General features: G+C 37.3%; 2 protein-coding genes across 4 annotated transcripts in view; one reads left to right on the plus strand and one right to left on the minus strand.

The window, feature by feature from the left end:
• Nucleotides 1–22,383, plus strand: part of LOC107691223 (brain-specific angiogenesis inhibitor 1-associated protein 2-like protein 1) — a 71,537-nt gene extending 49,154 nt beyond the window's left edge. For 2 of the 3 annotated variants that reach the window (XM_016489726.1, XM_016489728.1), the window contains 8 exons: nt 5,459–5,611; nt 6,188–6,343; nt 6,438–6,543; nt 7,678–7,891; nt 13,632–13,691; nt 15,645–15,813; nt 20,338–20,378; nt 21,494–22,383. In XM_016489726.1, the coding sequence (XP_016345212.1) occupies nt 5,459–5,611; nt 6,188–6,343; nt 6,438–6,543; nt 7,678–7,891; nt 13,632–13,691; nt 15,645–15,813; nt 20,338–20,378; nt 21,494–21,566 (972 nt within the window). In that variant the 3' untranslated portion in view covers nt 21,567–22,383. The other variant, XM_016489727.1, reaches the window with a different exon arrangement.
• Nucleotides 22,384–23,384: 1,001 nt separating this feature from the next.
• Nucleotides 23,385–24,933, minus strand: part of LOC107691226 (brain protein I3-like) — an 11,405-nt gene continuing 9,856 nt past the window's right edge. Inside the window, exon 3 of the mRNA XM_016489729.1 lies at nt 23,385–24,447. Within this exon, the coding sequence (XP_016345215.1) occupies nt 24,315–24,447 (133 nt within the window). The 3' untranslated portion in view covers nt 23,385–24,314. The remainder of the gene's footprint in view (nt 24,448–24,933) is intronic.

Here is a 24,933-nt window from a genome sequence, read left to right on the forward strand (position 1 = left end):
CACATCATTGACATCCTGATATTTCAGCGCTCCCGCGTTCCTTGTAATCAGTCTCTGCTGCTCTTGACAAGCTTTTGGTGTCATTTCTCACTAAATAGTACCGTTTTCGAGAGTATCTGATAGTATCAGATAGTACAGTTTTACTGGGTTTTTTTGTCTGTTTTTAATTGAATACTTTGAAAAGTTGAAAGAAGTTTATGCTTATTTCATACAATACTGAAAGGTTTGAATTGTTCAAAAGTTTTGGGATGTAACGATTAACCGCGAGCCGGTTGAAAATCGATTCAAATATGTGACGATTCAAATCGGTTGAGATGTAATAAAAAAAATTGTGAATCGAATCGTGAAATCAAAATTGTGAATCGAATCGTGAGTTGAGTGAATCGTTACATCCCTAGTTGTAAGGTTCTTTAATGTTTTTGAAAGAAGTTTCTTGTGCTGCATTTATTTGCTCAAAAACAGTAATATTGTGAAATATTATTGCAATTTTAAAGAACTTTTTTTTTTTTATTGTAAAATAGATTGAAAGGTAATTTATTCCTGTGATGCAAAGCTGAATTTTCAGCAGCATAACTCCAGTCTTCAGTGTCACATGATCTTCAGAAATCACTCTGATATGCTAATCCAAAAAAGGTATTATTTCTTATTATCATCAATGTTGAAAACAGTTGTGCTGCTTGATCCCTTTTTATTTTTTTTGGAAACTTGCATTTTTTCATATTTCACGAATAGAAAGTGCAAAAGAACAGAATTAGAAATTGTTTTAGATTTGAATATTAATAGTCTATATAAAAGTATTAATTTCTTTCAAAACATAAATCAATAAACTTTCACAGACCCCAGACTTTTGAACCAGACTAGTTTGCCCAATATTTTTATGTTGACTATGTGTTTTTATGTTTATTAGCATGTAGCAACATGCTCATGTCAGTCTGTATTGGAATCAGTTGTGAGGTGTGTTATTGCTAAAATCATTCACGGATGAGGATGTGATGAAGACAGCATGGCCGCTTACTAGGGTTTAGAGCAGATCTACGATGCATCCCGTGTGCATCTGTCTTTTTGAGGTTTTCCCGTTTGGGCAGGAATGGAGTGTTTCCCATCTCTTCTCCTCCATGTGCGCCATGTCCTCTGTTTCTTTTACCTTTCTCCACAGAGGGAGGATGAAGGTGTCCATAGCAGCAGACTTTATCACGGGTCTGTGATGATAAACAGGACAAATTACACCCCTGTCCGTCTCCCGTGCTTCCATCACCACTCTCTGGGACGTGTTCGTCTGGACAGATAGGCTGGTGCTTTTAACTCTGTGTGTGTTCATCTGTAATGTTGCAGAAAATGCAGCTGTTATCTCTGCTGTCCAGACTGTGTGTCTGTGTGCCAGCCAGACAAGACAATGTATGCATGTAAGAGAAAGCCCCTCAATGTGTGCGGGTTTGGTTTTTAATAAGCCCACTTCACACATAGAAGTACATCTTTTCAAAATCAACTAGTTTGTCTTTAGGAAATGCATTATAATTCAGCTGGTCACATCCATTAGACACCAAGCAGACAGTTTCTTAGGGGGCTTCTCTAATTTGATTCGATTTAAAGCATTAAAGCAAAAAACTGTGAGAGAATTTGAAAGCGATATCAAGATTGTTTGATTGTCAGGCAACTAGTCCACCATTTTTTTTGGTCTAGTGGATGGTTTATTTGTAGATTGTGCTGGTCTGTTTAAACACGCATGATTCGGACTGACTGGAATATGTTGGCACACAAAGGAGGAAGTGGATTAAAATCAGTCATAAGGACGAGGGCCACCCTGCCCCTTCCTGCATCACCAGCTTTATTGTTTTCCTTTGCCATTAATAGCAGTACCTGTGCTTGAAAAACAACAGAATAACAGGCTGGCCCTTCCTCTTCATTAACAATTGATACAGAGGTTTATTGCAGACAGGAAATGTCGTAACCGGTGTGGCGTGTAGATTACAGTCCCCAGCTGTGACTCGGGACTGTGATGTTTACTGTTTTGTGTAGAATATTTTATCAGTTTTGACCTCGAGTGAGTCTCCTGATGAAAGAATGTATGGGAGCTATATAAATAAATGATGATTCTTTTTGAACCGTTTTGATTTTCTCCTGTATTTTGGGCCTCATCTGCTAAACTTTCGAAAAACATCAGCATATGGACTTTAGGGCTGGGCGATATGGGCAAAAATTCATATCTCGGTATTTTTTGGCCGATTTGCGATATACGGTATATATCTACATATATATGTTTCACTTACCGCCCAATGTTGTCCAACAAAACAATACATATTAAAGGCTATGAAAACAGCGCGGCGGCGATGCTCACTGTGCAGTTTCGCGGAGAATCGCAAAGCAGAAGGCTCATGCACTTCTGACAGAAAAATGGAAATATTTCCATGGCTTTCGAACATTTACAGATGTAGAATATACCTGTGTAAGTTATGCATTGAGGAAGACCGCACATCTCAAACACATTAAACAGCGCGAGTAGCCTGTGTCTCTGCCAGCGGCACACGCAGCCTTTCTGTCAGAGCATATGATGGCCGAGCCGCTTAAACTAATATAAGAAACGAAACTAAACTGTCTTACCAGTTTTTAAAGGCCTTAATATGAAGCTTGTCACATGTTTAGAACAAATTGGATTATGCACTTTCTCCGCAGCAGCTCAGTCTGTGTCCTCCGCTATATTTTCAGATGCGCTCGTATCAAACTACTGTATATCGATATAAACAGTATTGCCTCATATCGAATCGCTTATAAAGAAAATATCGATATATCGTACAAACTCGATATACCGCCCAGCCCTAATGGACTTCATAAACAGTTTAGTGCTGGTCTGATGTCTTTAAAAGGCCTGGAAGTGACTTTTTGCCCAAATACGAAATGTTATATGTAAACCGTGCTGGCAAAATGAGTGTGAATGCGCACGGTCTAATATTGAGCTACAGGCAAAAGAAGTGAAAAAAATGTCAGTTTTGGTCGAATTTGAGGTTTTCACAAAATTTAGTTCATTAGTGATCCCAATGCTTCAAATAGTGATTAAACATTTAAAATCATCTTTATTTGTAAGTTTTCTGAGAGGCGTACCTTTTTCTCTGCTCACTTCTGGACGACTGCTGCTGCTTCTCATCACAAGTTGTAGGATATATCATTGCAAAGCGCAGCATTCCAGATTTATGAATATTCATAGTGAATTCTGTATGAGTCTGAACCAGTAAAATATGATTTTCAAACCCATGCTGAAGAAAACAAAATGGTCGCGCTGACTGACATTTACAAAGCACGTGCATAGAGCGCGCGATCTCCCTATAAAGTACATTATTGCAAAATATGTCTTGGCGAGATTCACACAAACATAATCTGTTATGTCTTACATGAACGTTTAGTTAATGGTTGGGGAAAAATCTGATGTGTAACATTATATTTGATCCATTCATTTCAGTAGGTCACAATATTGATCTGTCTCGATGTTAATCAAACATTAAAAGAAAAGACTGAATCATTCGCTACTCTTGATTAAACTACAGTTTATTTGCATCTTTGTGTCTTATTTTTAATAACAAAGATAAAATAAAAAACAGCTATATTGTGATTAATAATGTAGTAATTATTATTAAGAAAAGAATTGGAGGAAAATATGCAAGGTTGCTCTGTGATTTTGCTTCAAACGGCTGTAGCTCAGTCATTTTTTGTCCAATTCCAACAAGTTATATATCATTTTGAAGGTATTTTAATGTAGAATGTGAAAATGAAAATTTGCTCATTCCAACTCATTTTGCCAGCACGGGTCATTATATTTCGTAATAGATAATTGCCTATACCTTGAGCTCAGTGACTTTTTATACAAAGTCACCTATTTTTCGCAGAATCTAGGCCAACTCATTCAGTGTCCCAGCCCCTCAAATGTCAAAACATTTAAAGGTTAAATGAGTTTTAAAAACATTTATTTACTTACACTACTGTTCAGAAGTTTGGGTCAGTACAGTTTTTAATGTTTTGAAGAAATTAATGTGAAGAAATGTTTTGTAAGGACACATTAAATTGATCACAAATGACAGTAAAGACATTTATAATGTTACAAAAGATCAAATAAATGTTTCCACAAAAATATGAAGCAGCAGAACCGTTTTCAACATTGACAATAATAAGAAATGTTTCTTGAGCATCAAATGAGAATGATTTCCGAAGGATCATGTGACACTGAAGACTGGAGTAATCACAGAAATAAATTACTTTTAAAATATATTCATATAGAAAACAGTTATTTTAAATGATAATATTTCAGAAAATTACTGTTTTTAATGTATTTTTGTAGCCTTGTACCAACCAGTAAGTTGTTGATCGCATATAAAAGACATTTTCTGTGGGGTCTTTACCACTTGATTTAAAAATAAAAATGTGTATATATTTAAGATCCCCAATTTGCATATTTTAATCATTATTTAAATTTAAATAGGTGCAGTCACCAAAAAAAATGATTGTGTTATATAGTTATAACAATTTAATTTGGATTAGTGGAATGAATCAGTGAGACTATTCCTTTGTAATTTTGATCTTTGCTCCAGATATCTTTATTATGTTGGGAGAGGCTTTACGTAAGATGCCCAAACATTATTTTCAAAAAGTAGCAACATTGAATCACACTTTAGTTTCCTGTTTCACCATCTTCATGTAGATGGAGTGATTAAAAAAGAGATACACAGACAGGCAGCCAAAACGAGACTGAAAGCTTGAAGTTGAGTGAAAGCAAAACCAACATAGTGACTAGTAACACCAGAAATCTCCATGACAACCAGTGAGAGGGAGGGATGTGGTGCATTCTTTGGCTTTCATTCATCAGTGAGATCACGGTGTCATCTGTGAGGAGCGGAGATCTGATGAAACCCATTGTGAGATGAATGCTATCTTACGTCACCTGCTTTTCCGTGTGAATACACCTGCATGCAACCGCTTCCACAGGCCGCACACTTAACATGTGCGGCGTAATGAAACCACAGAATGAGGAACAGGCCAAAAGTCAAGTCACTATTCACTGTAAATCAGCAGTAGCTCTCAAATCTTAGTCACGCTTCTGCACATTCAAACATGTCGACTTCACAACTTCAATCTGTAATTGTCAGACCTCTTCTTATATTTCTCTTGACAATTCTACATTTACGTCATAATTATAAAAGCTGACAGCTGAGACTGTGCTGTGATCTTTTACCATTATCGTTCTTTGTATTTGGTGAACAGCTTGTTAACTGATAAACAAAAGGTCTGATACAAATGCAGCTCCTTTGACACTTGCTTCTATCACAACGCCTGACATTCAATCTGAATTTGTTCCTGTATAATGCTTTTAGTTCACACCAAAAAGTGTAATGTCATCTTCACAGAGCCATGAACGCGCTGCTTATCGGACAGCTGATAAGAGTCTGCGACCTTCTTCTCTTTATGTTCTCTGCAGTGTCTTGAGACTCTCACTCACCGTCAGATAGGCATGCAGAAGTTTATCGCTGACGGCTGCCGGGAGGCTCTGCTGGAGGAGAAGAGGCGCTTCTGCTTCCTGGTGGACAAGCACTGCATCTTCTCCTTCCAGATCGCTGCTTTCCATGACAAGGTTTGTTACTTGAGTTAACACATTTCATAGTCAACTGATGTTACACACATGGAATGTTACAACCATGCTTGATACGTTTTGGTGTTTGTTTTCTTTAAAGGGGTCATATGATGTTGTGCTGTGATTGGCCAGCTATCCAGTGCGTTGTGATTGGCCGAATACCTCAAGCGTGTGACGGAAATGTTACGCCCCTCACCATATTGTGATGCCCTGTCAGGCCGGAGCGACGAGACAAAATCATTAAAACCCATTATGAAACTTTTATAAAGAATATCTCTTTAGGGTTTGAGACTTTAGTCTTTGCAACTGATCTTATCTATGCACGAACAGCTTGTAACACTTCAAAGAGAAAGGAAAACTTGAAATTGCATCATATGAATTAGAATTAAGGCCCATTCATACCAAGAACATAAACTATAAATAGACCATAGACCATAAATAGATGCAGTGGACCAATTTATAAGTGTGTGCTTCAGTTCAGTGCACACTTTAAAGTTGAATGGATTTTTAATGGCATGTGGTCAAGGTTTTCATCATTCACCAGCTGGAAAAATCACTAGTCTTATTTTCTTGAAGGCTCGAGAACTTCTGACGGAGAACCTGACCAGTTGGCAGGACAAATGTAGTGACGCTTCCAATGTCCCTGAGAGTGTGATATCCATGATTGAAGGTCTACGCACTCCAGTGTCCAACACTCCACAGGCATCTCCATCCCTCCAGCGCTACAACAGGGTGAGGAGGACACCAGCTCCTACACTATACTAGTATGAGTACAGAGGGCCTGTCTTGTATGAATTCTTACCTGCGTTTTTCTGTACTTGTACAGGCCAACTCAGATGCAATGTTTCCTGCACCGCCAGCACCTCCTCAGACGAGTCCCCTGGCCAACATGTTCAATCAGGAGTCCTCCAGGAGAGAGGAGAGAGAGTCAGGTACTACCTCAATTATTACGTAGATTTATTGTACCAGTCTCACCTTGTAATCTAAAAGTTTTTCTTTCCTAAAACACATTCCTAATTTTATTGTGCATGACTCCACCTTTTACTTTTTAGGAGATGTCATTAAGACTTGTAGAATAATCGCTTAATAATATAAAATACAAAATAATATAGAATAATAGGACCTTTTGGGGTCCGTGTTATTTTAGTGTTATGTATACATTAATATAGTATTTATTAATATTTTTAATTAGCAATTATATCAGCAATTGTAGCTTTAATATATAATATAGAAATGTAGAATAATCGCTTAATAATATAAAATGCAAAATAATATAGAATAATAGGACCTTTTAGGGTCAGTGTTATTTTAGTGTTATTTATACATTAATATAGTATTTATTAATATTTTTAATTAGCAATTATATCAGCAATTATAGCTTTAATATATAATATAGAAATGTAGAATAATCACTTAATAATATAAAATACAAAATAATATAGAATAATAGGACCTTTTGGGGTCAGTGTTTTTTAGTGTTATTTAAACATTAATATAGTATTTATTATTTTTTATTAGCTTTTATTTTTATATTTTCAGTTTTTTAGTTACAGTTTCAGTCATTTTAGTTTTCGTAATTTTGTCATTTTATTATTATTTTTAAATACTTGTAATTAGTTTTATTTCAATTTATTACCATTATTGTATTTTATTTTTATTATTAAGCATTTTATTTTAAACGTTATTGGTGGCCAATTTCAAATTTTCTTTTCATTTTCTTTTTAATCGAATATTTATATTTAATTTTATTTCAGCTTTGTTTTAATTAACTTTTTTTTTTATTTATTTTACAATAACAATAACAGCACTGTTTTTTGATGCATTGATATGCTGAATGTTTTACAGTTCAGTCAGTTCGTGATGAATATTTAATTCTTGTTGAATATTTTTTCACTTCGAAATGTGTCACGTTACAATTGTAAAAAAAAAAAAAAAAAGCAGTGAATTAGAAATTAAGAGAACTGTTGTTCAATATGTCAAATTTGCAACTTCTGTACTCATTTAGATCATTCAAAATTAAGCTTTGAGGACCTTGGGAGACGTGTTGTCTGTCTTTTCCCCTCCAGTCTACAACAACGAGGACAACGGATTGTCTAGGTCTGTGTCAATGGCCACTGGCCTCAACCACATAGACAAAAGACCCAAAGTGCGCACCATTTTCCCCCACAAGTCTGGAAACAACAGCACGCTGCTGAGCTTTGAAGAAGGAGACGTTATCACACTGCTGATTCCTGACGAAAGGGACGGCTGGCTGTACGGAGAGCTGCAGAAAAACAGACAGTGAGTGGAAGGTTGAAATGTGCTGATTTGTATACAAACACTTATGTAATATTAAAGTTATAATACTAACTTTAACTTTAAATTACATAATTATATTTCTACTCCAACATTTAAATCGTGGTTGTCACAAAAATTTGACGGATTTATTCAATTAAATATTGAAGAACAGTAAAATAAATTAATTAATGAAAATGTAATATTTATCAAAATGCTCCTCTCTAGAGTTAATTTTTCTAGCTGACTAATGAGTTCATGGTCACCGTGACGCTAGGTGACATTGTTTACAAGCTATTGTCGTCTCTGTGCGTTTGAAACACTGATTGAGCGATTACATGAGACAGGAGATGGATTTCAGTAAGTTGTACTCTTTCTTTTAACACACCTTCGGATGTTCATTCATGTTTATTTCATGCTGTAACTGCTTCACAGCGATCTGTCACTCCACATTAAACAGCCCCAAAACGGCATTTAAGATTTGAATACTGTAATAACATGGACAGAATTTGAAATCTGAGACTTTGTTTCATATCAAAAGTAACAAATCACAAAGCTTATTGCAATCTATTGGATGGGAGGCGCACTACAATCTTCCGTTCATTATCTGACAGGCCCACATCCGGCCCGTGAGAGAAAAAAGTTTGGCCCGCGCTAATTTCAAACGTGGCATGAAAATTCAAACGCAGCATCAGAAAGCTACATTAACTTACATCGTGTCTACACCGGACGCGAGCGGTGCGGCGCAACGCAATAAAATACATTTTATTTTTAAGATCTGAGGTAAAATATCTATTGTTGCTTTCACTATGGCTATAAAGATAACGCAAAATAATATTCAAACTCACATTGACACTTTTAACATTGAATAAAGCACATAATCATTACCTGAGAGTATCACTGTCATATTTTGTACAGTGGGTACGGAAAGTATTCAGACCCCCTTAAATATTTCACTCTTTGTTATATTGCAGCCATTTGCTAAAATCATTTAAGTTAATTTTTTTTCCTCATTAATGTACACACAGCACCCCATATTGACAGAAAAACACAGAATCGTTGACATTTTTGCAGATTTATTAAAAAAGAAAAACTGAAATATCACAATAGAATCCCATGTCGCTTATTGTCACGTGTCGCTGTCGCGGTTGGTTAGGACAGAAACTACAAGGAAAATATACTTTTTATCACGTCATGTCTGGTTGGGACACACGGTGTTACAGTTTGATTTGCATGGCAGACATGGAGATCCAGATTTTTTGTTTGTTCATTTGTTTTTAATATTCAACAGGCAAAGTTCTGTATCTAAAGTCAAAAATTTTCATAATTGTTTGAATAAAACAGACTACTGGGGGGAAAATCTGAATATTCATCTTGTGACCATCTTGTGATTATTTGAACAAAAGCAACAATAATATAATAATTGTAATAATAATAACAATTATATATATATAACACACATATGTGTGTCAGTGGCCCTTGGCTTGGTATTGTTGGCAGAATTCGGCCCTCAGCGAAAACTAATTGAGGTACCCTGGGGCTAGACTAATCGATTCTTGAGATTTATGAATCGAAATAGTTTCAAAATCGAGAAATTGATATTTTTTTACCCAGCCCTAATAATAATGATTTGGCTTTACAGCTAACATTTGATTATTGTTGGAAGCCAAAGTCATAATTAAAAACACAATTGGATCTATGCGTTTTTAAGAACGATGTGCAGGTGAAGTTGTTTGGCTAGTGAACATCAGCCAGTCAGTCCATCTCCGATGTACCGAAGTGGCTCAGGAGGTGGAGAGATGTTATGTGTGCTCAGCTGCTGGTGCCAGTCTGCAAACCAGCTGTGAAGAAGAAAACCCCATTCATTGTGGTGTCAGTCAAAGCCACGTCAAGCCATGTTTCGAGAGAGCAGACGGGGCGGCAGCTTATCTGAGATGCCAAACACAGTCTCCCTAAGGACCTGAGGACTTTCAGGAGGTGGAGGAGACGTAATCAGAATAACTCATTTATGGCAGAGAAAACCATCTGAACATGCCAGCATTCCTGCCAAAAACTGATGTTGGTTTGAGAGAATGCTACAAGATGGCAAAACAGACAGGGTGTGCTCCGAATTCAGAGCCATCAGTAGCTTTGCCACAGAAGTCAAGTCAGAAGTTGAAGTTGGAATAGAGCTAATAAACTTTCAGGATGAAGACAAGTAGTAAAATTACAATTCAAACTTGAGTAATCGATTTTCCTTTGCCTTCCAATAAATTCCTCATTTGTATCTCTTCAATACGACTGAATGCATTGGGTGCTGCTTTGAATATGTGACCTGTGACCGCTGCACAGCCAGTATTTCTTTTTTTAATGGTATTTTTGGTTGAGGTTCACTTTTATATTGGCGGTCAATACATTATTGTCTGATAACTGGAAAACTTTGCGTATTATTATAGTTGATTGATTATTATAATTATAAAGTTTATTATATATTAATTAAATATATAATAATATATAAATTATAAAGGAATAATCAACCCAAAAATGAACATTGTGTCATTTTCTCACCCTTCAAGGGTTAGTTCACCCAAAAATGAAAATTAGGCTGTTTTACTCACCCCAGAGCCATCCTAGGTGTATATGACTAGGTGGATATTATTCTTACAAAAACGAATCGATTCGCTACAGGAGGCCTTTGTTCACCCCCCGGAGCCGTGTGAGACAGAGACGGGTGTTGTAAATAGATAGAGCTTGGAATAGCCAGGACAATTTTTAATCTAACTCCGACTGGATTCGTCTGAAAGAAGAAAGTCATATACACCTAGGATGGCTCTGGGGTGAGTAAAACACACTGAACTAACCCTTTAAACCGGCTTTCCGCTCTCTCCAACATTTGGATACGATTGTCGCATTTCTTCCCATAGCGGCAGTCTCACAGAACTTTCAAATTGGTCGTGAAGCAACTGTGGTAACCATGGTAAAAGGAACAATATAATGAATGTATAAATATATATCCACACAAAACAAATGACCCCCCAAATAAAAACACAGTAGGTTTTATGGGGCAAATCAATGTTAATGATAAAATTACAGAAATTGTGTTTACAGAATAACGTTAAAGTGGAAAAATCTTGGTAATTCTAACCTCGCACTCATAGTTTTGATTAGAATACATCACATCCGGTCGGGCGGTCGCATATGGTCTAGCCGCAGAAGTTCAAATATTTTAATGCATCCGAAGTTCAAAACGGATCCGAATTTTCCACATACGCATATGATCGGAGTTCCATGCAGCTCCCACACTACTGTCCATAGGAAATTAATGACCTCCGGTTAGGGCTGGGCGATATGGCCAAAAAAATTATTACGATAATTTTTTTCATATCAGTCGATATCGATAATTATCACGATAAATGTCAAATCTTTATTTCTTTCCAGTTTAAAGCCAGATTTTTGCTCCAAAGTGAAAGTTGTAGAAACCAGACCATTAATTTTCCTTAACAAAATTTTTGTTCATTATCAAAATCAGTAACATCTGAGAAAAATTGTAGCAACCTCAGTTTTATATGGTTACATTTATTCTGACCAGGTTTTTATTTATTTATTAAATTAAGCATTGGTCTCCCATAGTAGCATACATTTAAATAATGATAAACAGTTAAAACCACACATATAGCACCTCAATACCATGGTACAAATATAACTATATGGTTTTTAGGTAGCCTATTTTTTAATGAAAAACAGTAGTCTAAAAACATTCAGTATATATTCACACATGCTATAGCTTAATCACAAATACATACTACAATTATATACCATTATTCTTTTAATAAAATTCAGTGTGAATATATAGTCCATCCCGCTAAGTTCAAGCGCTTCACACTGGATCTCTCAGCGCTGTTTAGTGCTCGCGTGACCGAGTAAACGCATCTGCTCTAGTGAGCTCGCGCCGCGCGGCAGTTTGAACTTTGATCCAAGCGGATAAACGGTCCGTGTGGCACGATTCAAATGAGTCGCACTGTTTCTTTCCGCTTTTGCCGCATTTATAAACATTATATCGAACATTTATCGAACTCTTCATATTGTTTTATCGAGGAAAATTATATCGCGATAATTATCGTTATCGAATTATCACCCAGCCGTACTTTCGCTTGTCATTTATCGGAGATAGTGGAAAGGCAGCTTTAATCTGTAGTTTGACTCACATAGTTGTTTATGCGTGTTGGTGGTGTTCTGCTTTAAAAACAACATCAAACTTGTCTGAACCTTATAGGGAACGATACATGAAGTCAGACTTGTCACCTAGCAGCCCATTAATATGTGCCAAATTACACGCAAGCACCAGTTGCTACACGAGGCATTTTAAAACACTACGACGACCTGCTCAGACAGACTGAGTGCTTATATTTTAAGAAAACTTCAGCCTTATTCACGGTTGTTATCAATAATACATTTGCGAGGTCAATTAGCATGTCCTCTCATGTTCTTGAATACCAAGCGAAAAATGGGCCAATGAAACTTTCCAGCCCATGTCTGCAGATCACGTTCACTGTACCGCGGCTCCTCTGCTCTGTTGATTTAAAGTACGCTGTAAAGCACACCCAAACACAGAAAGACAAATAATAACATTTCTTCATGCGGAGCATGAGGGCAGAAGTGGAGGGATTTGGCCTGAGATTTGAACCCTATATATATATATATGAGCATTAACACTATAAAGCCTACTGTATCATACTTAATATGCAAATTTCTAAGGCCTCTAATTTATCAACATGATCAAAAATTTCTCAAGATGAACATTTACTGGCCTGAAACAACTTCCGTATTTTTAGAAAAGGTATTTTCAAATTTATCAAATATGATCTGTCGGGCTTTTGAGGAATGTTTATACGTTTATCTCTCAGTCATTGTATTGCATTGCATTGAGCTTTGATTAAAAAAATCTAAGCATTTAGATATCATCTTACTAAGACATATTATTGGAAGCTATGTATATCATATTATTTATACTGATATTTTTATGACAATTTCGTCTTACTTTTTGGCCATATAAATATCAGCAACTGCACCAAATAGTATATTTTTGCTCAATTTGGGCCTCTTAATAAAGTTGACGTTTTTTCCTCTTCGTGTTTGAGCTCCATGTTCTCGTATATCATAATTTATGAACCATACAAGTCTGATGTATCAAATAAGATACATGTTTGACAAACTTTTTAAAATATTTCATATGTCAGGCTTTACAAGGCTATCATCGTCCAGTCTCTGCTGGTACACTTGATCAGAGAGTAGTGCCGCCATGTTCAGAGTCTACATAAAACTCCATGCAAGATGTTATTTGCCTTTCCCTGTGCCTTTCAGAGGTGGAGGGGGTTGTAGAAATCCCATCAATATTAACATTGCCTTGGATCACAAAAACATAAAGTCACACCAAGACAAACACTGCCATTGTGCTTAAAATAATGACAGGCCGTCCTGTGTGCATTTGCTGTCACTTCTCACCGCTGCACGTTCAGATGACGGCCCTCTGCTTAGATTTTCTTTCTGAGAACGCAATGCAACTCTCCATGTTCAGCTTGCTTTCAAAAAATGCTTCTCTCAGTGTTTTATGTCCCACAATCCCAGACTGTGTTCAGTAAACACTGAGCAGGCATTATAACAGACATTTATCCAGGTCCAGATAAAATCATCAGCTCTCTCTATTATTTATTTATTTTATTTTTCCATCTGACTGACTTGTGCTCTCTGTCTGTGTGTGTTTTTACAGGCGGGGCTGGTTCCCATCATCTTACTGTCGCGCATACACAGAGCCAGCGGTAAATAACAGGTAATTCGATACCACACACACACTAACACGGTTCTTTGTTGTCCTGATTAGCTCTGATACTGATCGCCGTGCCTCTGAAGAGAAGGAAACACAAGCTTCACAGCAGTCAAGACTATTACATCCTTTATCTCAAAAACCACATCCTCAGAAATTAGTTTTTTCTGTGTTGCATGGATCAACAGAGGCCAGGAAATAAGCAGTGTGTCATTAAACATCGCCAGAAGGAATTGTTTTCAAACAGGTTTCCTGAACACACCCTAAGACTGCTGTTGGTTGGACAAACAGTTAGTCCTGCCCCAAACTCACACCATTGGTCAAGTCAGTGCAATGTTGCTGTGCTCAAACAAACAGCAATGTTTACATGGCATCACAGTGTTACCCTATTTAGGGAAATCATCATTGATAAAATGACACACTTCAGCTTTAATGGTTGGTTGATTAAATGGTTTGATGAACATATATTGAGAGCTGCAGATTTCGCAGAGAGTGAAACACTAGATGTAGACTTTACCCAGACTGACCCAGGCATGCTTTATAAGACTTTTAATCCCTTGTGCACTTTCCCACTGATGTTATTCAAAGTGTGTGAGGTCAGATCATGCACCTACCTCTGCTAATGTTTGCTTGAAGAACACAAGACTTTGTAAGACGATGCTTTCTGATGTCAAATGAAATCCTATCCTCTTGGACCCTGAGGGGATCCTGTAATGCCTGTTAAAAAAGCCTTTTGTGTTGCAACTAACAGTAGCCGGGTTTCCATCCAAAGTTGTGCGCAAAATTGGAATATCACATAAAACATTTGAGAATAAGCACTTCCTGATAAACTGGCTCTAAATATCACTAAGAAAAGTAGGAGAAGCCACTGTATATGATAATTTTCATATTTAATAAATTACATGCGCCTCAAAGAGAGCAGAAAAAACAATAAATGCATTGAAATTTGGCGTTTCCATCACTCATTTCTGATGCAATACTTCAAAATGTGCAAAAAAACGGTGTGATGGAGCATTAAATACAGTTTGCTGTATGTTAGCTCATTGATTAAATTGATTAACAAGTTACCGTGTGTAGTTTCCAGGCCTGGACAAGTCATGGAAATAAATGAAATGGAAAAGTCATAAAAATTTCATTACATTTAAAAAAAATCCTTATACAGCTGTAAGAAGTGTCTGGAAAGGTTGTGTGTAGAAAGTGTGGGAACTCTATTGTAACTGAAAACAAAGAGAAATGTTTCGTGTGACAGTTTGTAAGTTTAGTTGTGTAATTTGATGCAGCAAAAACATTTGCAGTCTTTTTCAGTAAGGACGTATTAAATTGATCAAAAGTGACAGTTTTTTTGTGATGTTTCAAAAGATTTCTATTTCAAATAAATGCTGTTCTTTTGAACTTTCTATTCATTAAATTATCCTGAAAAAACATTATCACCATTTCCACAAAAATATGAAGCAGCACTGTGCATCAAATCATCTTTCTGAAAGATTGTGTGACACTGAAGACGAGTAATGATGCTGAAAATTCAGCTTTGCATCACACGAATAAATTACATTTTTAAATATATTCAAAAAGAAAACAGTTGTTTTAAATTGTACAAATATTTCACAAAATTACTGTTTTTATTTTTAATCATATAAATGCAGTCTTGGTGAGCATAAGAGGCTTCTATCAAAAAGATGTTTTGATTGGTAGCTGCTTTTATATTTGAGGAAAGGGCTCCTGTAGAAGGCGATCATAATTCTTTGGGAGTAGTTTAGCAGATTTAAACCATGTCCTGGGAATCACTGGTTGAGGAGATTTCCTTTGATACCGACCAAAGCTTATAACATATGTGTTCGCAACACGTTTACTAACCAACTATTCGGACAAATAACATGTTAAAATGCATTGTAAATAAAAGTTTCTTCTAATGAAAGGATGGGATCAGTGTTTTGATGGTGACATGACTGTGTTTTCTAGTATTGCTGGAAATCCTCCAATGCGCAGTAAGAGCGTGGCCAACCTCATGCAGAAGGACCCAGAGGACGACATGATGGTTTTGCCTCCAGCGGACTACAACGATTCGCCCGTCAGGAGAAACTCCACCAAGAGTCTGACGCAGACATACTCCTCCACATACGAAATCCCGGTCAGTCTTCCTCATAATCCTCCTCATCTACCGCTATAAACAACCTGAATGCTGCTTTCGCTGTCCTCTCTTCACGCTTGGATCGTAGATACTGTTGAGATTATGGTTGATCCGTGTTTGACTTATGATTGCCACCTCATAGGCAATAAAATAGGCCCAAAAATCATTTTTTATTACATTTTTTTTTTTTTCCCAGATATCACGTTTTTTTATTGCACATACCAAGTATTATCAATCAAACTGCAGTTGGGTTGTTTTGATTAAGTAATAATAATTTAAACAAATACAGGTAATTTACTAAATTAAAGTTCATTGAAAGTTTTTTTTTTTTATATATATATATATATATATATATATTAAAAGTTTGTTTTATAGCAAAAGCAGATAACTCCACATTTCATGTTGTAGAGTTTAAAAAAGCACTGGTTTAATCTTCGTAATCTCCTCCGATGACAATGTAGACGCCTGACAAACGTTGTTGTTGTTGTGATCATAAACTGTATGGATGTGATTACACGCACAAGGAGCTTTTCCCTCACCATTGTAACGCTCTGCTTTTGCAAGGTTCCGTGAAAAAGTTTCAGGTTTTATTTTCCTTTTGCGCCCTGAAGAAGATATCACAGGTTCATCAAGTTCGTCGAAATTATCCATCCTCGATCACTTTTAGTCAGCTTTGACGAAACTCCTCTCAGCTAGCACGTCTTTTCAAAGTGAAAGTAGCCTTGTCACCTGACCTAAATACAGTGCGCTGATTCGCTTTTTTGACAAAACGTGTTTAGGGTTCAGATCGCGCTGCATGTGGAGAATAATGCACAGCAATCAGCTCATTTATTTTTTTTAAAGTGGCGTTTATCGTTTTTTGCAAATGAACTCTTCATATATTGAACTGTGATTAGCCTTTCAGAACACTGTTGCAAACGCTTAGCAACACCTTGACATCGCAGTGGTACGTTTTCTATTGACAAGCATCACTGTCAGGAAAAGTAAAAGTCTATTTCAGCTCTAAATGCTGTTAGGCTGTATTTATTGAATTCAGCTTAGTTTAGGAACAACAGAAGCTCATGTGAAGTTCTCTCAGGTATAGGTGTGTATGTGTGTTAGTGTCAGAGTGTCTAGGCTGTGTCATGACGTGTATACAGTTGCAGTCCTCATTTCTGAGTGGATCAGAGGATCAGGAGCACTTTAAAGAGGATTGCTGGTAGAGCAATGCTAAATCCAAACTGCTCAGTGACAGCAAAGAATAAACAAAAAGCTGCCCTTTCAAGCCCACCACACCTCACTGTGTATTTTAGGATGTTTGTACTCGCATACAAGACTTGGTTACACATCTTATTATTAATTGTAATAGGAGTGGGATATAAAATGGTATGAGTGATGTAATTTACATATTTTGCTTGAAATTCAACCCCCAAATGTATATATTACATAAGAATGTAGTAGCATCTACACAGTTATATAATATATACATTCATCAATAATTAAATTAATAAATGAAAGAGACTTTAATCTTTTTTTCTAACTTAACTTAGCTTGCAAACCCAGAAATAAGATTACTCGTAACAAATCAAGGATACGTCTGAGCAAAACCAGCTTCACATTATGAAACACTTAAAGTGTTAATGCTTAAAAACCCAAGACTCAAAACAGCATGATAATATGACTGAACACATTTTGAATCTGGTTAAACAGCTGATATATATACACCTGCAAACCTTGAGCTCAGTATTAAAGGTGCTGCGTGTAATTTTTTGACTGTACCAAAGCATAAAAATACAGATATTTAGGAAAACATGTTAAGTTCACATACTTGTTTCTCTGAAAAACAATGCTACATCCAGTTATTCTGCTTTGAAATGCGTGTTCCGTGTCGGAATGTCTGTTTTTGTTTTGGTCTGTGTGATTCCACTCACTGCCAGTTTACCCAATAGTATTTCGACACCCTGGTTGCATGTCCTCAATCTGGCAACATGCGTGAGATTCATTTATAAGCTTGTGCAAAATTTTCAGATCTGATTTGAGTATTAGGTGAGCCAGAATACTTGTAGCTAGACCATATGCAACTACCTGTAAAATATATTTTAATCAAAATACTGCGATTAGTAAAGAACAACGTGAAAGAACCAATGTTTTCCCACAAAAACGTTATTCTATATTATTCTAAAAATTATTTATAATTGTTCATTAATTGCGTTGATTAGCTGTAGAAAATCTGCTATGCTGTTCTTTCAGACATTTGTTTTTGTGTGGATATATTCATAAATTCATATTTCATCCATTTTACTATGGCGAATGAGCAGAGAGTAACGACCCATTTGAAAGTTCTCTGAGTGACGGCCACTGCGGGCGAAAAGCGACAATCAGACGTCAATGTCTGAGATGTTAGAAAGGAGACGTTAGATTGAATGGTATTTCTAACATGACTATATATCCAAAAAACATCACAGCCGTTTTATTTGCATGCATGCAAACACATGTGGCAGAACTGTGGGCAGTGACGCATGCATACCAATGCATGTAAATGACCGGATTTTGCTTATTCCCAGAAGATCCTGCACTGGGCCGACAGCGATTTCACAGAGCAGCGCGTTATGCAAGTCAGGCAACACAACACCAGAACTGCGTAACGTCACGGTCCATGTCTATTGTATTAAACTTACGCTAATTCTAGTGGTAGGGCTAGTCTGATGAGACACATGATCTCGTTCCAGGTGCTCCTTTTAAGTTAATGAGGTCTAATGCCTCTGAAAGAGCCACCTGCATATGTAGCGTTATTTGTTTGGAGGGAGCCCTGATTTGTGGTATTTGTGGGCTGCGGGTGTCAATGGCCAGGCTGTGAAACTGGACACTCCTCTCTCTTGACTCGGTGAAATATTCATCGCTCACCAAATCCTCCGCCGAGCCCCTGCCTCCCGTCACACATGCACATCCGGGCCACGGCTCGACCTTTCCGATGGAATTCCACACGACTTCAACCTGAAACCTGCTCCAAAGCGCTTGCAAATCCACCCATTCTTGCTCACCTCCTGATCTTGTGCACACAATAGAAGTACAGGAGCCAGATCTGTAGGTGTGAAGCCCTGTTGTTCGGCACCTGTCCTCCCTGCCGAGGGTTGGCTCATCGCTGGGGCGAACCAGGGACTCGTGCCATGCAATTAATTACTCAAGCGAAGCTCATCTCTCCGCCCTGGAAAGCCGGGGTAAATGCGGACACTCTTGTAAAAGCTCCCTGTATTAGATGATGTCAAGCAGGAAAGGAGATTGTCCTGTTCAAGAGAAGCGGAGGCTGTGTTTTATTGTTCAGGGCCGGGTCTAGAGTGCTCACAGGTGAAAGCAATGTGTGAAAAATGCTCCCTACCTGGTTTTCTGTTTGCTTGAGAGAGAAATAGAATCTGATACAAGACTGACAACAGATGTGAATCTCAAAAGAATGCAAATGGTGACACTGTAAGCATGAAAGAGCCTGTGGTGACACTGACATCAGAAAACATCTGAACAACTCTTGCTCCGTGTTGAACATGATGGGTAAGATTAACATTAAGGTTGAGAAAATTGGCTTTCAGGCCAGATAGATGAGACATATGGCCATGTTGATGTCACGGACAAGATCTTGCTGGTATCTGGAGTGAATATGCACAGCTGTGGACCGTTATGGTGCCAGATGCCCTGAATCAAGAGCCGTCCCTTTCCTGTGTGCATTTACTGCGGTACACAGCTGCCCTCTAGTGGAGAGCTCAGCTCAGTGCTCATATCACCATTTGGGTTTTATTCTGATTAATCATGCAGTCAGCATATCATAAAGACTTGTGGGTGGACTGTTTTGACACGAGTCAGTAAACAACCACCCAGAAACACAGCAGTGTGTTTTAATGTCTGCTTTTAAATTTGCATCGTGATATTTTGAGCATTGTTTTGCTTCGTAATATTACCTCTTATGCATGTGTTTTGCATATGCATATGACATTGGCTGAGATATGAATTTGCACGCAAAAAATCCTCGACAGAATATATGAAAGACTCCCTGTTTGTGGCAGACGCTTCCAGTTTTCTGCACTCATACCTGATGACCGTAATCAGATCATGTCTGCTTTTATACACGTGTCACATGTCTTTAACCCTACTCGCATTTCCAGCAGGACTAGATTCCAGACCGTGAGTTCTGTGTGCTCGACTGTCTTCCTGTTAGACATCAAACCTGTGTGACTGCTGGATGTAGGAATGTGCATGGAAAACAGACATGGAACCAGAAGCAATGAATCATGATTAATTCAGCAAGTGCAATACACGTTCAAATCAAGAAGTAAACATGCAACATATTGGCATCAAGTAATTTACTATTTTAAATTGTTGCACTCATTTTTTTATTGTTGCACTACTTGTTTTATAGTATAATATACAATATGCAGTAAACTGTGCAGTACTGGTAGCATGTCTGTTTCTCAGCTCTTTAATGTTTTATTTTGGTGCTGTGGTATCTGCTGTCTGCTCTGTAGATGTGTGACGTGTTCTGCTCTTTGTTTCCTGTAGATGTCTCAGTCAAACGGACTGCCAAAGCATCCTATCCTAGGGTGAGTATTAATGGGTCATGTTTGTTGTCTGTCCTCAATGCTTGTGATGTGACTGATCAACTAGTGAATTGGAATCTAATTAGTTAGAAGTTACGGTTTTTAACGCAATTAAAGCGGCACTGTGCAGAGCGATACTTTGATGTCACACACCAATCGGTCTGCACATCGCCACTTTACGTCAAATGGTGATCAACATGATCGTGACGTAGCCTATAGAATGCAGTTATATGCGCCTAAAGTTCAAGAGATTGGGGCGAAAATGTCCCTGTATGAGTTTTTGTCTCATATTTATATCCTATGATACAGTTAAGCAATATCACACGAGTGCTGTTTTTGTCCCGAATAGCACAAGTGCAAATGTGACAATTTTATACAACAGTTCGATGACTAAGAACTGTTATATTTTAGACACAGTATTGTCTGCTTCTGTTCAGTTTTGCCAATGCAAATATTACCTGTTAAAGCCACAGCAGAACTGTTGAGCGTCTCCAAGCAGCACACAATTCCTGAATGAATCTGCGTTTTGAACTAATAGTATGAACCAATGATTCAATGGCCCATTCATAAAGAGAAGCATTGATTTCATTCTGTTTGAAGAATCGAATGAATGAATGACTTGCACATTAAGACATTTACCCTCATCTACTGGCTGTTTTAGTTTCTTATGTAGAGTATCATTGCATTAAAAATAATTTCATATTTACATATTAATAAAAAACTAATTGAAGGGGGATAGTTCACCCAAAAATTTAAAAAATTTTTTTTTTATATCTATTTCATGCATTTCTCATGCAACCCAATAATGACTGTAAATTATCTTTTGTAGGTCATTTCTCAGCCAAATTTGATGTGCAATTAATATGTGATTAATTGCCACATCATGTAAAAATTGTAATCTATTGACAGCCCTAATTGTAACACATACAACCACTCAGAACACCCTAGCAGCATACTGCATTGTTAGACAGAAGTTTTGCACAGCCAAGCACCATTCACAGTTCCTGAAAAACGTGTACAAATCTGGATGTTACAATTCTTTTAATCCGGTCTGAAATACTGCGTGTAAGCAGTCTCTGTATATGAGCAGCTGGAGCAACAGTATGTTGTGTCTGTAGGGGAGGGAATCCATTCGCTACGGTCAAACTTCGGCCCACAGTCACCAATGACAGATCAGCCCCCGTCATCTGATCAACACCAGAGACCCGCCGCCGAGGATGCTGGGCTTATGCACACACACACACCACATACTGTTCAACCACTATTTATGTCAGTCCCCTTCAAACCTTCATCTCTCTCTATGCATATATATAATGTGTGTATGTAGAGAGGGAATTAATATATATGCATTTAGTTGTAAGAACAAGTAACCAGATGCTTAACTTTCAAAGTATTCTGTAAATACATGAGAGAAGATGGGTGTGATTAAGATGAAGTTTTTTTTAAATCACTGTGAAGATATTTTGTAACATGTACACTAGATGGGAACTTGCATTAGCAGAGAAGTCCTGATGATAGTGATGAAACACTGATGAAAAATTATACTTACTGTAGATGCTGTCTGAACTGGCCACTAGTCCTTAACACACTTGACCTGGTAGCTAGTGGAACGAGCCGAGTGTGACGTTCATAGATTGGAAAGCAGAGCCATGTCTATGTACGCATGTTTTCCAGAGTTAGCAGGCTAACTCACTCAGCTGGCCTTTAGTCGGCCAAGTCGAGCTCCAGTTTAACCCGGAGACGTCCAGTGTGCAGGCAACACCGTCATCTACAGAAGAGCGTTTAGCTGCTCATCAATGCTTTTAGAACAAGGGAGCTTTGCTTTTATCAGCGTAGTCTCAACACTGAATAATGATCCGTTGTCGGTCAGTGGATAGTGATTTATTTATCTTCTGCTTGGGGGAAACTATTCATTTGGCTTTGATTGTATCAATGCACTTTTCTGTTGATGTTGGCCTGAGATCTTGTAGATCACTGCTGTATGACAATAAAATATTTTGTTTCTAAATGTGTGCTTCTGTTAAAATATGAGAGGTATGTTGCAACTCCAGAAGAAAGAATGAATGAGTATGAATCATTTAAAGTCTGTAAGAAATGCTTCTGTACTTGGTTTTTCCAGTGGTTCCTGGACGGGTCCTCCAGTTAACTCAAAAATGAAAATGTACTCACTATCCAAGATGTAGATGAGTTTGTTTCTTCATCAGATTTGGGGAAATGGAGCATTGCATCACTTGCTCAGCAATGGATGCTCTGCAGTGAATGGGTGCCGTGAGAACGAGAGTCCAAACAGCTGAAACAAATCCATCAAGATGTTTTTAACTTAACGTTTCGTCTAGCTAAAATTCAAGTCTTCTATCCATAATATTGCTTTCTCCTGGCACCCATTCACTGCAGAGTATCCATAGGTGAGCAAGTGCTACATTTCTCCAAATCTGTTCTGATGGATGAACAAACTCATCTACATCTTGGATGGCCGGAGGATGACTAAATTTTCATTTTTGTTTGAACTGTTCCTTTAAGTCAGACGTTGATGTGCAGTGCTGTGGAGGCTCCAGAAATGCTTTTGAAAAGCGTTGTTGTAGACTAACACTAGATAACCCTCAAACTCTGACATGTATATAATTTACTTTTTTTAATGAAGCATTGTTTGAGGTGATTTTAGAATTTAGCAAAAAATAAAAAACATACTACAAAAAATTCACCGGTTATAATTTATACAAGAATATATGCATTGAAAATTCATTAGGCTACATGTAGAATTGTGATTTTAACTTTTTTTCTTTCTTGCTTGTGTCTCTAATTAATGTTATAAATGTATAATCCATTTTAATAATTGCAAACGTGTTCAGAAATAGATATTTGAAATGGAAATCTTTCGTAACATAAATATTTACTGTCACTTTGGATCAAGTGAAAAATAAAAAAAAATCTTTATAGATCAGGTCAGAGATGAGGAAGTTCGAGGTAAGTTTCGCTGATGAGAAAGTTCAAAATGCTGTTCTATTTCTAGGACGTCCCATATAATCAACAAACACAAACGGCAACACTTGTAGAATTTATTTACAATTTCTCTTAATGTAGAAAAGTTCTAACCGATCATAATAGCGTGTCTAGTGTATGGTACGAGTACATCATGAATGAAATCACACCGAGACTGATTGTCAATCACTGGAAGAAAACGATAAGAGAAACAAAAAGTAACTACGTGTCTTTGGGTGACGTATCACATTGTCTAGATGCCAGCTTCCCTTGTTTATTGCAGGTTTCAGTTCAACCTGGATATGGCCAATGTCCATATTTACCCTCTAAGACGCTTTCAGAAAACCCAGCACATATAACACAGATCATCAGTGCAGTGATGAAAACATGGCCCCCAAAATAACAGACTATCGAGAAAGAACGTGGTCTGAACTTGATTCAGAAATACAAGATATACAAATAACAGTTTTTTAAATCAAGCACAAAAAAAAATTAACACAGAAAATGCTTTTTGATCTTGACTAAGATGCGACTGATTAGGGAGCATATTATAGTCAACAAAAACAAAATGAACGACAGTGATGCTCATTTTCACGTTTCATTTACACACACACAATGTTACTCGAAGTGAGTGGTGTGGGATTTACCCTCAGTGAGTCCCGGCTCGTTTAGTTTATGCTTTCTCTGCCATCATAAAGGCACTAGTGATTAGATGACTGGAGACTGGCTTTAAGATTTTATATAAAGAACAACAAAATCAGCAAATAGCGCTTGCGAGGCATGTAAAAACATGGACAGCCCATCACATGCACCATCTTATATTAATCAAAGAGTTTGTGGCTGGTTACTAACTTAACGTTACGTAAGCGACGTTTGGCATTATCATGTGCAGTGATTACAGAGGATCTATGCTGATGCTTAAAACTGAATTAAAAAGACGACGGCAGGGTTTTGGTCCCTCTAGCCGAATGTGGCTCCACAGTTTGGACATCTCCTCTGACGCAGGGCCAGGCAGAAGAGAATTCCCAGAGGAAAGAAGAATATGGCACACAAGATTCCCAGACAGGTGAAATCATCCTCCAGCACGCCGACCCTGGACACAGAACAGCACCACGCTCAGATCCCATTATTCTGAAATATTATTACAATTTAAAACAACTGTTTTCTGTTTAAATATATTGTGAGTTGTAATGTATTCCTGTGATCAAAGCTGAATTTTCAGCATCAGTACTCCAGTCTTCAGTGTCGCATGATCTTTCAGAAATCATTCTGATATTTATATACCAATTGCAATAATATTTCACAATATTGATTACATAAATGCATCCTTGGGGAACATTAGAGACTTATATGTGACCCTGGACCACAAAACCAGTCATAAGGGTAAATTTTTCGAAATTGAGATTTATACATCATCTGAAAGCTGAATAAATAAGCTTCCATTGATGTATGGTTTGTTAGGATCGGACAATATTTGGCTGAGATACAACTATTTGAAAATCTGGAATCTGAGGGTGCAAAAAAATCAAAATACTGAGAAAATCATCTTTAAAGTTGTCCAAATGAAGTTCTTAGCAAT

The sequence above is a fragment of the Sinocyclocheilus anshuiensis genome, unplaced genomic scaffold, assembly GCF_001515605.1.
Source record: "Sinocyclocheilus anshuiensis isolate Anshui unplaced genomic scaffold, SAMN03320099.WGS_v1.1 scaffold202, whole genome shotgun sequence".
In the NCBI taxonomy this organism is placed as follows: domain Eukaryota; kingdom Metazoa; phylum Chordata; class Actinopteri; order Cypriniformes; family Cyprinidae; genus Sinocyclocheilus; species Sinocyclocheilus anshuiensis.